Raw genomic sequence first — 13,439 nt, forward strand, 5'->3', positions numbered from 1 at the left:
ACTAACGCAATCTTGGAGCTCAGTCAATGCAACAATCAAGGAGACATTTACTTTATAACATCAAAGTAATGGCGAATCACCAAGATAGCACACAAAGTGGATCTACACTTCATAACAGCCTGGAGCAAATAAGGAAAGTCAGCTCAAACATCTATAAGTAGAGAGATGAACTACGTAAGGCTCGATTCAAGTTTACCCCAAGAAACTTAATACGTAGGCAACTCTTATCCCAAGAAGAGTGCAGTCATTCCCTATCAACCAGAACCTTAGATCGTTCACCTCTAGAACACCAAACCTTTACAAATACTGAGGAGCGCATGCCATCATTTACACGAATGCTTATCTCATATCTCTTGGGCAGCTCATCCTGAAATAATTACCAGAGGTAGATGTCCAATGTCATGCTCTAATTATATGACGCGAGTGTCATCAATAGAAGGAATGGGATGGTAAATTGTCTGGCCACTCGGATCACTCAAACTGAAAACCCAAGGCCACTCTGACTGAGGGGGATATGGCACTGGAACAAATATGTGTACAGGTCCCTGCTAAAACATCGGCTGTGACGACTGGCCAATCTGATATTCACATCTGACACCCATTTTGTTAACCATATAAGTGTTGCCTGTACGACCCACAGCTGGGAGCAAATGACCAATTGATACCTTAAACCAATAACAGTAATACTACTCATAGGTCTGCAATGTAACTAGGTCAGAAGCTACTGGCCAACTCCAATCAACGTTTCTTTCGATGACTTTATGTAAGGTCATGTCCTTAGCCTCTGATACATGGACAGGCGGATCAGGGGGGATACCAAAGCATAGTGTGAGCTGCCTGTAACATCTATCCCTTAAATACCACTCCATATCACTCCCGCAAGTAAATACCATTCTCCTATGAGAAATGAACAATGCATATCTACAGTCATTCGCATCGATGTGCACAGATGTCCGCCAAGGCCTCCAAACAATAGAAGCCTATGTGTTAAGCTCGATCTGGGTTCGGACAAAAGTTATGTTATGACTGATCTCACTAGTCAGACGAGCTCGGCGAGGTCCGTGCCAAGCCCTGAGCCTAGGCCTCTCATTGGTGTACTCTGTGAGGATAGGATTTGCAGCACGGAAATACTCATAAAACCATACCTCTAAGAGCATGACAAACCCTCCAAGCTGGAGACTAGTGACAGCACCAATCTGCAGAGAAACTCTATCTAAATAACGCAACAAATTACAGTATATAGCTCTATCAAAATCAATACCGCCCAACTCATGCAAGTGTTCAAAATTGGCTAGATACCCCAAGTTAATCGTGGAATGGCCAAAAGGAAGAAACAATAAACCCATCAAATACATATAAAAAGCTCTAACATACTCATCGACATGTGCTTGACCATCATCAGAATGAAACAACAAATAATTTATTAAAAACTGCAACCCATCATCATTAGTCAATGGCGTAATGTATGCAACCTTGATGCCAGAAATGCTAACACCAGTACTGTTATATGACTCCTCGGTCAGACAAGGGAAGAAAGTCATCATTTGGGCACAACTCTGGAATTCACTACTACATCTATCTCAACGGATGACCTAATCCTATACTCGAACCAGATATCATACAAAAATAATCTAGTGGAGTGAAGCCCAACTCTCCATGAGGAAAGTGAAAAGTATGTGTACTATCCCACCATCTCTCAACTAAACCCTTGATAACTCCCTGAATGTCAGTCTTATTGTAAGGTATGTCAACTAGATGACCGAAGGGAGTCGCTAGAATTACATCTCTAATATGATCAAGTGCACCGACTTTTTTAATATCATCCCACCACGCCTTAAGCGCACGTGGAGTGCTTCGAACCCGATACATAACACATCTCTGATGTACGCAAAATGAAACTAAAATTAAAAAAATAAAAATAAAAATGTACGTATTAACTACTAAAGTTAAACACTACTGCTAATATATAAAATTAAAATACACACCTGTTGTTCAAGAACAACTCTTGACACATGCTTATCATGCCACCTCCTAGACACCGGTCTAAGATGGTTGAAATCCATAGGCTCTGCAGGAAATTCAAAATCAACTTGTTGATACTGAAGCAGCAATGGATCATCCAGCTCACCTCCCTGGTTTCCAGCTCTAGAAGTTCCTAGTTCATCATCTAGATCACTCATGGGATTGCTCCAAACTAGTGCACTATTGCCACTATTTTGATTTTCCTCATCGTCACCACTCCATTTTGCTTAGTTATTATAAACATATTCGTCGTCAGAATCCATTTTTTTTTTTAAACTAGAGAACCTATGTTGAAAACAAATGTGTGAAATGGCAATAGTCCATCCAACTGTCACACGACATTTATTTAAGCACAAGTATGCAAACCGTGCTACGCATCGGTTTTTTTAAGTCTCGAAACCTGTCTCTCATGATTGATAGTTAGCATGGTTTCTTTGAACTCTAATTGTAAATGGTAATTGTAATTATATAGGAGAGACTCATCTATTTATTTTTTTAAAACAAAATGGGAGATAATTATATTATTTAAGTGATATTAGAAAGGTTCTTTTAAATTATCAATAATAAAATATGGCTTAGCTTGTTTTAATTTCAATGTGGGAAATGGGGGTAATTATTTAATTTAAATGACATTAGAGAGGTGTTTCTAAATTATTAATAAAAAGGGACCTTGTTCAAATTATATTAATAAAAGTGGGGCTTATTCTAAATTTAGTGAGGGAGGTGTTTCTAAATTAAGTAAATAAGGAGATCTTAAATTGCCTACTTGATATTGAGAAGGGTATTTCGGAAGACCCGCCTATCATATAGTGTAGATATAGCACGCAACAGTGGGGCGCGCGGGGTAGACCCTACATACAGATTTGCATCCGATATTTGCCTCTACTTAGAGTTGGTCAAAATTTGAGGATACTTTCTTCAAATTTCGGCCTCAAACATACAGGTGATACTATAGTACAAAATATATATCAAGATATGGGTGTTTATCGATACTCAATTTCTTGATATGTATCGTGGATATATCCCTCTCTTTGGGGATATTTTACATTATTTTATATGCAAATATCGTAGATATATCTAAAATATCGAAAACTATCATGGATATTTATTGATATATCACGATAGATCATTTATATTTATTTGAAATATAATGATAAATATTAAATAAAATTGTTTTCTAAATAAAATAACGCCAAATATCCTCAAATATTACAATATATCATAAAATATCAAAAATATAATAAATATTGTCAAAATATCATCGATATTTGCAGTTGTATATATCTCTAAACTTATCGCAATATTTATATAGCTTTTGCTGAAATCTCGATATTTATCGCAATATTTTGTGATATATCACGATATTTTTGTACTATGGGTGATACTACCACCGCCTAGAGATACTCTTAGACACTATTTTATTTTTTCAAAAACCAAAATTCAGAATTCCGGGAGAAATCTAGTAAATTCGAACTCTCCATTTACTTCTCAACTGGCAAATGTGTGATGCATTCGAGTGCCACACAAATTTAGTTGAGACCAAGACCCAAAATATCGCCGATATATCCGATATATTGTTTTTTTGGTATACCGACATGGATATATTCGATATATTTCAACCGAATATTGAATCTTTTTTTTCCGATATATATCACAATTTCCGATATAATGATATATCCGATATAAATTGTTGACTTTGACCACTATTGTTGACTTTAACCGCTATTGTTGGCTTTGACTAAATATTGTTGATTTTGACTGATATATTGACGATATTTCTAATATATCGACATACAAAACAAAATTTTGACTGGTCAACAAAAAAAATAGATATCTCCAATATTTCCGATATATATCGGTTTTTGAGTTCATTGAAATATTATTTGAATTCGATATTTTGGGCCTTGGTTGAGACTAAAAAATCTTTAAAAAAAAAAATAATAATAATTGCATTCAATGCAAACGAAAAAAAAAAACGAAAATTGCACCACTGATGTCCCCTTCAAGCTAAGCATGGTAAAACTGACTTCGCCGCTCATCTTAGCTTTGGGACAGAACAGATTTTATTATTATAGCTAGTTAGGTCAGTAGCTTACATCCAAGAAAAAAAAAACGTACTATTAAATACGATGCATTTTCATTCCACTGGTTTTTGGTCCTATCCGATCCAAGATTTAGTTCGGCCCTTCAAGGGTCCACGTGGACTAGCGGACAATCCGCTGTACAGTATTTATTAAAAGGCCCAGCCAGAAGAGTCTGATACTCGAAAGTCGAAACTCATCAATTTGACGACCATGAAAGCCGAAAACAGAATAAGTAGTTTAGAACAATCACTTGTCCACCACATTCTATCATTCATGGACATGAAACAAGTTGTACAAACAAGTCTACTTTCCAAAAGATGGAGAAATGTATGGCACTCACTCCGTATTCTAAACTTCGACGAAGAGTCTTGGAGAAGTTCACGTAACGACAACAAACTTAACAAAGGCAAATTCAAGTTTTTTGTCGACACAGTTTTACTTCTCCGTGACGGTTCTGATATAGACACTTTCAATCTATTTTTTAGCTCTGCTCATTTTGGCGATTTTGATAGAATTGATAGGTGGGTTGCTTATGGTATGGAAAGGAGTGTTCAAGTTGTTACTTTAGTTGGTTTGCATGTTCCGTCACCTAGTTCAATATGTTTATCTGCTAATGTGAGTTGTTTGGACTTAGGTGCTATTATTTTTCCTCGTGATGGTAATATGGAATTAGTTTTGGACTTGTCAGTTGTGGAGAATTTGAATATACAAAATTGTGACCATATAAAAATTAACAAACTTATTATATCTGGTCTTAAACTTAAGTATTTGAGACTGGCTAATGATTTTCAAGAATTCAATTGTGATACTTCTGTCAAGTTATGTGCCCCGAATCTTGTATCGCTCAAGTGTAATGGATATGCTTATGAGGAGTATGCTTTGGAGGATCTTACAAGTCTAGTTACTGCAGAGATTGACACGATGATAGTTTGTAAGGATGAATTGAAAGGTGCACCTGAAGCTCAAGAGGTAGTCAACATTTGGTGGTATGGTAGATGTTTGGAACAAATCCTTAAAGGAATCACTACTGCAAAGTCACTAACACTATCAGGACATGGCTTTCAAGTATGTTCTCTTTCCTCTCTCTTTTTTTTAATTGAGAGATGACTTGTTTAAAGAGTTTGAACATCTATTTCTGAGAACAAAGATATCTCCTAAGTATAAGGTTTTGAGGATATTGCTAAATTGTGCTTTACCGTTCTTTCATGTGTTTTTTTAGGTCAAGAAGTAGTAAGATATAGTAATTAGAAAAAAAAAAAAAAACCCCATATGATCAAAATACATAATATCAGATAAGAAACTAGGTAGTGTAAGTCTAACATACGAGATTTGTAGACTGCAAACGTATATACCGCATTTATACAATCTTTCTATTGGGAGTTTCCTTTTTCTGAAGAGATGTTTTATTGACGCACTGACCAAAAAAATGTTTTATCAAATGCCCTTAATCTATACTTTCCCGTGGTGTCTCTTTGATGTGATCTGATTTTATATCTTCCAAGTGTATTCAACAAATTGAAATATGTGGTATACTATATGGTGGATCCCTGTGAATAATCCCAGTGAAGTGCTTAATCTTATCTCTTGAAACTGGTCGGTCTCGGGATAAAATTCGCTACTACGGGTTTGAGTAACAACACAGCCAGATCTATTATGTGGCACATTAGATTGTGTCATTAGGCCCACAGCATCTTAAGTCATTATGAGAGGTCCAGTCTGTAGACAGGGTTTAGTGAAACAACTTTTATTCATTTGATTTCATAGTTCAAATTTACACTTGTTTGTTTTTTTTCTTTATTACTTTTTAAATTTGAGCATGTGAGTAATTGTGAAACTTGAATTTATGTTATATTATTTTCCCCTCATCTGGTGTAATAACTGTATAGAATTGATATTTGTGTTTTTTTTTGCTTGTCTTTGGATCGTAGCAACTATGTTGTTTTCTCATGGCATTGAGCCATTGACTAGTTCTTTTCAAGCTCTTAGAGTTATTTTAGTGTCCAATAGGTTTGCTACAAATGCCCTAGTTTAATTTTGAGTTTCCAAACTAGTCCCAAGGTGAAGTAGTATGTAAATTGTGATTAGTGATGATAAGCTTGGAATCCATTTTTTTCTTTCAGTGTATTTGCTCTCTAATTCCACACCCATCTAAATCATCCTCACTTTGTCTAAACAATAAGGGAATCAATAACTATTAATTCTAAGTCGTGTGGCCAGCAAAGTTTGTTGAGGTTCACCTTCCTTCTTCAAGGTATATAATAAGACTATGTAATACATACTTGTCTAATAATGAAAAATAAGAAATCTCTTCTCTTCTTGTTTCTTCTTCTCTCCCTTTCTCTTTATTTCACTATTCAAACGACACTTTTCTTGGAAGGCATTGTTTCTTTTTTCATTTCAAAAGCCTAATGCTTTTAAGAGCGCACACTCGTTCTGTGTATGCCATGCCACATGGTTAGGTGCAATGTGTAAAAGTCATCGTTCTTCACACAGTTGGGTTGGATGATTTTAGTACCAGTCAATAGGATTCATGTAAAACAGCCCACGCTCTTTTACCTAGCATCGTGTCATTGACATGTTATGATTTATGAGGTTTCCTCTTCAAAATGATCTTTTTCAAATGGGTCTTTAGTTGAGTCCCAATTGGGCATATTTACTTCCACTGTCCCCTAAGAAAAGGCCATCCCTGCCTGTTTTCAAGTGCTTCAACAGTGCAAGTAAGAATTTTCAGGACAGGCCTGCCATGAAGACCGGTTGCAGAATTTACTGCTTTAATCAAATATGACAACCTGCTTGGTTTATGGTGTCAGCATTCCAATTTTTTAGTTTGTTCTCTAGTCTGAAAATCACTTGCTGGTGATTTTTCAGAAGGTGGTGCGAGTACCAAGATAGTCTTGTACTGATTCGATTGGTCTAACGTTTAAGACAGCGTGTATGATGTGAATTCTTTTGTGAATTGTGATTAGTGTACAGACTGAAGAAAATAATGACTTCAGTGAAGGTGGTTTTTCATCCTGAAGCTCCACAAATAATGGGAGAATGAAAATTGTATTTCAGACACACCAATGATATTTTGGTAGATAACCAGCTCATCTTTGTACATGAGATGGGAGACAGTGGATGTTTGAACGACCTACTGGTAGTCCATTAGTCCAGACGCAGGGAGGAAGGGAGACATATATCCTTTATATCCCCCAACCCTCTAGCGGGAGAAAATATTTTCATTAAATCCAGCTTGACAACATTAGAATTCAAGATGGAAGGGAAAATAGACTTGGTAAACAGATCTGCGAGCTGATCAGTGGACCACACTAGAACTGTAGAAATGACTGCCAACGGAACTTTTTCAAGTTAGATAGTGAATGTACACTTGAGATAACTCTTTAAACAATGTTACGTGTGTATCACATCTAATAGTCTTTTGGAATTCGGTGTCGTTAAAAGGTATGAAGAAGGTACCTTGATCCCACAAATCTGTACTGGAGGGATCTCGTCTTGCCCTACAACTCCAGTATTGCTACTCTGAAATCCTTCAGGACTTGAAACTTTCTTAACTCCATTTGTAGTTTTGTATGTTTTAGCTTGAGAAGGCATTCCGTCTGAATTAGTTATCCTATGGTTAAGGTGTTAGAAGAAGTCTTGACGAATTTCGGTTATCAGTGGAGACTTCAGCAATTTGGGTGGTCCGAATGCGGTCTGTCATTTTTGTTCTTTTTTTTTGTTATTTAATTGTTTAAGGTGAAAGTTTTTTGTATTAGGCTCACCCTCTTGATTACCACCTACTCTAGAGCATTGCTGTTTAACTCGGTGTAGTCAAGGCATTAAGGCGCACCTAAGGCGCAACACTCTCTTTGTGCCTTAGGCGCAAAGCGCGGGGAGTGGCGCACGCCTTATTGAAGTGAGGCGCATATTAATTTAAAAAAATTAAGAAATGAAAAAAATTAAAATTAAAATTAAATGACATGAATTATCACTGATATGCTTAGCCAAACAATGATGTCAATTCTATAGAATTGTAAACATGTCAACCATTAATTGAGCAACACGCGTAAAAATTGGGAATATATTGAGATAGTAGTCATTTAAAAGAAAAGACGTAAGCAACAAGTCACTAGCAAAATGAAAATTGTTTTCTCTCAAAACAATCTAGCTCCACTTCAATAAACTAAAAGAGCAAAGTTCTTCACGAAATAGAACACATCATTCAAATTTTAGAAACCCATAAAACTTCATTTAATCCATCTTTGTGTCTCTCTCTCAATCCATACAACTTACAACTTAACAAAAACTTGTAAAATTCAAATCTTAGAGTGTGCTCTAAGATAAAACTTATAAAAATTGTATGATTTGTTGTACCATCCAACTATGAGATCGAGTGTGGATGTATCACATATAGCGAAAAATGTACAAAAAAGAAGAAAAACTGTAAACGATGATAAGGCGCGCGCCTCGCGCCTCAACAAAAAGCTCAAAAAGGCACAAAAGGCACGCGCCTTATGTTTGCACCTGCGCCTTGGTCAAGGCGAGACACTAAAGGTGTGCCTCACCACGCTTCGCACCTTAGGCACACATCTTCCTTGACTACGCTGGTTTAACTGTTTAGCAAGCAATTGTTGGTGTAACTTTTACAAAGCTTTGTATATTTTGTGTTTTGTGTGGAATCTTGCATGTGCTTGGCTCGACAGAAGCTCTTTTAATTTGTTCAGTAACACTATCGAGCTTATCCGTAGAGTTGTCAATCATTTGTCTTTTCCAGAGCCCTGAAGTCTTTCTTACAGTAGGCAACTTTGTCGTGAAGTAGATAAGACGAACCCAATAATCTTACATCCATGCCATATTTACCACTTATCAGGATGCATCATCCAACACTTTCCAAACCTGAAATTTCTCTAAGACAGTTGCCAGTCAAAGGATTTTTACTTGCAATCATGGAGTTGTGATCAAAATGTTGTTTGAGTACGAACGAGTGTCTTGTCGATGAGATCGATACTTGTAAGTGCAGAAACAACATTCAATTTTGTTAGAAAAAAATTTCCATTGCTTGGATTTTCTCAGTTTAAGCGGATATCTTCCTTGTTGGTTGAGGCGCATCTGATTGCAGTGCTCAAAGGTGCTTCCAAAATGTTTGATCTGTCTTGGTCTGACTTTATGTCTGTAACTCCTCCCTCATTACCCTCTTGTTCAAAAACCACTTTAAAGTCGGAAAATTAATATCCAGGGTATTTCTAATTCACCTAAAATGCATATTAGGGTTTCTTAAGGTCTCAATATGTTGCAGAAAACTACTTTAAAATCCTATTGGTTTTATGTATTAGATATCATTGGATGATGGAGATGATGGAGATGATCCAAGTTACTAAGAATTTGAAGAGTCTTGCTTTTTTGCCTCTTGGTGAAGGGATAAAGTGATTGATGCGCCCGTATCCTTTGGGTTAAAAGGGGGGTGAAAATTGGTGTAATACTTGCCCCTTAAGACAGACTTCACCAGCGCCTCTTATTTAACAACAGTTCACCACGCCTCTAAGAAAGACTTCACTGCAGCCTTACAAACTGGAACCTTCACTATAGAATTTCCTTCCTGTTTCTTTGCAGCTTCACGTGTTTGATTTTTTCTTAAAAGTTAGAAGATAAGCTCTACCGAATAAGAGTATTATGGTGCCATGTTCCATAAATGTTTGCCAGGATGCAAATGGTGGATTTTAGATGCTGTCCTGAAACAATTTTGCTGTATTTGCCTGGTATATGAATAATGGTGTTTTGGTCTGTAGTGAACCACGGTCTGATTGTCAAAGTTTTACTTGTGAATATGCTTTTTCAAATTTATTATATTTTTCATTGTCAGGTTTTTAAAGAATTGCCAGAAATGCTGGAAGGGGATCCCATTTCATTTCCAAGATTGAAGTATTTGAAGATTACAGAATGGTGCGACAAATCATACATCCATCAATTGGCAAAATCATTAGAGATCTTCCCTCATTTAGAAACTCTAGTCTTGGAAAGAACCAAGGTATTGATCAAGTACTATACCATGTTTCAAGTTTCAACTATTACCATTTAGTCAAACCGTTCCAGCTTATACTTACTAACTTCACTAAAAACCAAGGTGTTTATTTGTCATGATTTACTTTTCAATTTCTACAAATTCGATTGTGTTTGCCAAATGCAATCTAATTTCTTTCGTATATGTTGCCATGCATTGAAATAAGGGTACAGGTAGTAGCAATTAAAAACAGTAAAAGCAACAAATTGAACAGTTGTTGTACTACTGCTTTACCAACTATTGTTGTTGATATCAGACAACTTTCGAGTCTGAACTAGACGGGGGAGATTGGGATGCAGCATTATCATTCACTTGCATGTTTCATCAACTGAAGTCTATTGAGATGCAACATTTTGAGGGATCTGAAAACGAATTCAAGTTTCTCGAATTTTTCCTAAGAAGTGCTTTGGTGTTGGATATAGTCAACATTACATCGACTATCAAGTCGAGCGACAAGGAGGAGCTGGACAAAGTCAATAAGAATGTACAATCGCTACAGAAAGCGTTTCCAGGGGTTACTATATTACTCAGTTTGAAAAGGGTATTCTGATTGGTTATCTCCTTTTATGAGCTTGGCTGATCTTAAACGATAGGTATGTGTAGATTCCTTGTTCTGGAACATAAACAGATCACTCTCTCTCAATTTACTCCTGTTTTTTTTCTTTTTCTTTATTTTTTTTGTAAGGAAACAAAGTCTCACTGTAAGTTTTGATACTTCATATGACAGGTTACTGGGGAAGGATAACATCATGCAAGCTGGAGTTAGGGAATTCAAAACAGAAAGTGCTGATGCTAAACTTTTGGCACCTGAGATGGCAGCACCATTGGTATCCTTGTCACAAGAAAATTCAATGATTCTTGTGGGATATAACAGAAATGTCAGCAGGGCTCTCTCTGAACCTGATTTATCACCTAGCTGGACCTATGAATCAGTGTGTCTTTTATTCATAGAATTCTCAAGTAATTTTAGTTGTCTTAGGTTTTTGTTGGATTACAAGATCTTCAAATCGGGAGGCCAGTGAATTGGACATAGGGTCTCTTCAGAATGGTGGTTTCCTTTTAATATATATGAAATGGTTATATATCCGAATTTTTTTGAAACATTGAAATGATTGTAGTTGTAATTGATCTGAGTGTGAAGCACAGTCCTTTATGTAGTCTTTAGGTTATATATGGTATCCATAATTCCTTCTCCATTTTGTTTTGAACGCCCGAATTTCAACAATAATAATTTTTTAAATGATCCCCAATAAATTCGTTTGTCCCCACCGCGTTTTGGTATACTAATATATTTGTTTGGTGCTATATATTTTACCCATTTCAAAATTTTGATATATAAGTATATACGTTTTTATTTTTATTTTTACAATTTTATTCATGAAAAAAATAATACAAATCATGGATGCACAAACCTTAGATACGAATGGATCAAAATTCGCAATTACGCGTCAAGATTACGAATTAAACCGCTATCAAAACCTATTTTCGTTTTATTTGGGTTGGCTATTCGTGAATAATGTGGTTCAACTATGGGTTATATATGGTATCCATAATTCCTTCTCCATTTTGTTTTGAACGCCCGAATTTCATTTGATCAGAATTTGTTGTAAATGATCCCCAATTATTCGTTTGTCCCCACCGCGTTCTGGTATACTAATCCTGTGTTTGGTGCTAACTTGGTCTGTTACCCATTTCATACTGGCGCTCAAAAATGGGTCGGTTTGGGCCGAAAACGGTGGATCATGGATGCACATACGAGATACGACCTGGATCAAAGACGCGTCAAGATTACATGACCGCTATCTGGACCTATTTTCGTATTTGAGTTGGCTATTCAATGTGGTTCAACCGAAGTTAGTACTGTTCCAACTTCCAAATGTAACAGTTTTCAGTAGGGCTGGTCATCGAGCCGAGCTACTCGCGATTAACTCAAGCTCGGCTTACAGAAGGCTTGACTCAAACTCGTCCGCATAAAAGTATGAGCCAAGTTTGAGCTTAAAAAAGCTCGTTTTAGATTATTGAGAAAAACAAGTCTCGAGCTCGAGGGATGTGTAGCAATGTTTGAGCTACTTTCGAGTCTTTTCGAGCTCGAATAATTCACAAGATTGAACTTTATAAGCCCATATCCATGTGGTCTAGTGGGTATCGCCCTTGGGGTCTCAAAATTTAACCCATACCCAAATTTGGTTGCCCAAGCCCAACACCCCAACATACTTAAAGTCATTATCCATCAACCCTAACAATCAACGGCCGCATCTAACAACCCAAAATTTTAAACCCTAACTCTCACTCTCATCTTATATGCTATGCTCAAGGGAATATATTGCTTACGGAGTATGAGTTTACCGTTTTGACACTTTTTTGAATACAAAGGTGTGTAGTTGCATTTTATGTTTTGTTTAGGTAAAACAACTATATGGATTTTGATTTGGGTGTGTGGTATTTGTAGAAATTTAGGTAAAAGCAGGGTTATTTATTTTTTTGTTCCAGAGTAGACAAAATACACTTAAATTTGATGTTGCAGTATTGTTGACATTTTTCTTTTTCGAGTTTAAGCTGAAATTCAAGTTTAAACGAGTATTAACTCGAGTTCGAACTCGAGCTCGTTGTAAAACGAGTCGAGTCAAGTCGAGCTCGAGTTCTTCAAACAATTGAGAGAGTCGAGCTTGAGCCCAATATTAAACTCAAAGTCAAGTTCGAGTCGAGCTTGAGCATGTCAATACTCGACTCGGGGTAACTCGATGACCAACCCTACTTTTCAGAAGCCGAGAATGCCCGCCCACCACACCACAGCACACACTACACACCGACGCCACGCTTTATAATCTAAATGGTTCGTCCTTAGTCACTCTAACCATCCTATCAAGCAAACACGTGATACACACAGTCCATTCATGCAACGACTCTGCCAACTCGACTTCAAACATATGAACACTCGCCACGCTCAATGACTCACACATTCGTCAAAGTATCAATGGCTTACTCGACATCATATCAGTATTAATGACTTGTCACTCGATTCTGTTTCGTGACGTTATCATCTGCCACTCGCCACTCTCATCATTGATATCATTAACATCGAATTTTTACCTGTTGTAATACTCAGATTAGCACCATCATTACACCTTTTAATCCTACTCTTTTTCTATGCCAGCTCAAACAGTCTAGTATTTGGAGTCACCACGCACGTGCAACTAGTGAGGACGTGTCGCTTATCTTAGCAGCACACTTGTCCATACCACTGCACGTGTCCTACCAACAGGTTGTTCACAATAAGGACCAAAATATCAAAT

General features: G+C 36.8%; 1 protein-coding gene across 1 annotated transcript; it reads left to right on the forward strand.

The window, feature by feature from the left end:
* The first annotated feature begins 4,240 nt into the window (after positions 1-4,240).
* Positions 4,241-11,342, forward strand: LOC147505596 (putative F-box/FBD/LRR-repeat protein At5g44950). Its single transcript, XM_086558079.1, has 4 exons — positions 4,241-5,171; positions 9,949-10,113; positions 10,403-10,739; positions 10,874-11,342. The coding sequence occupies exons 1-3, from the start codon at positions 4,317-4,319 to the stop codon at positions 10,694-10,696; spliced, it is 1,314 nt and encodes a 437-aa protein (XP_086414205.1). The 5' UTR covers positions 4,241-4,316; the 3' UTR covers positions 10,697-10,739; positions 10,874-11,342.
* Positions 11,343-13,439: the final 2,097 nt, after the last annotated feature.

Source organism: Coptis chinensis, chromosome 4, assembly GCF_015680905.1.
Source record: "Coptis chinensis isolate HL-2020 chromosome 4, ASM1568090v1, whole genome shotgun sequence".
In the NCBI taxonomy this organism is placed as follows: domain Eukaryota; kingdom Viridiplantae; phylum Streptophyta; class Magnoliopsida; order Ranunculales; family Ranunculaceae; genus Coptis; species Coptis chinensis.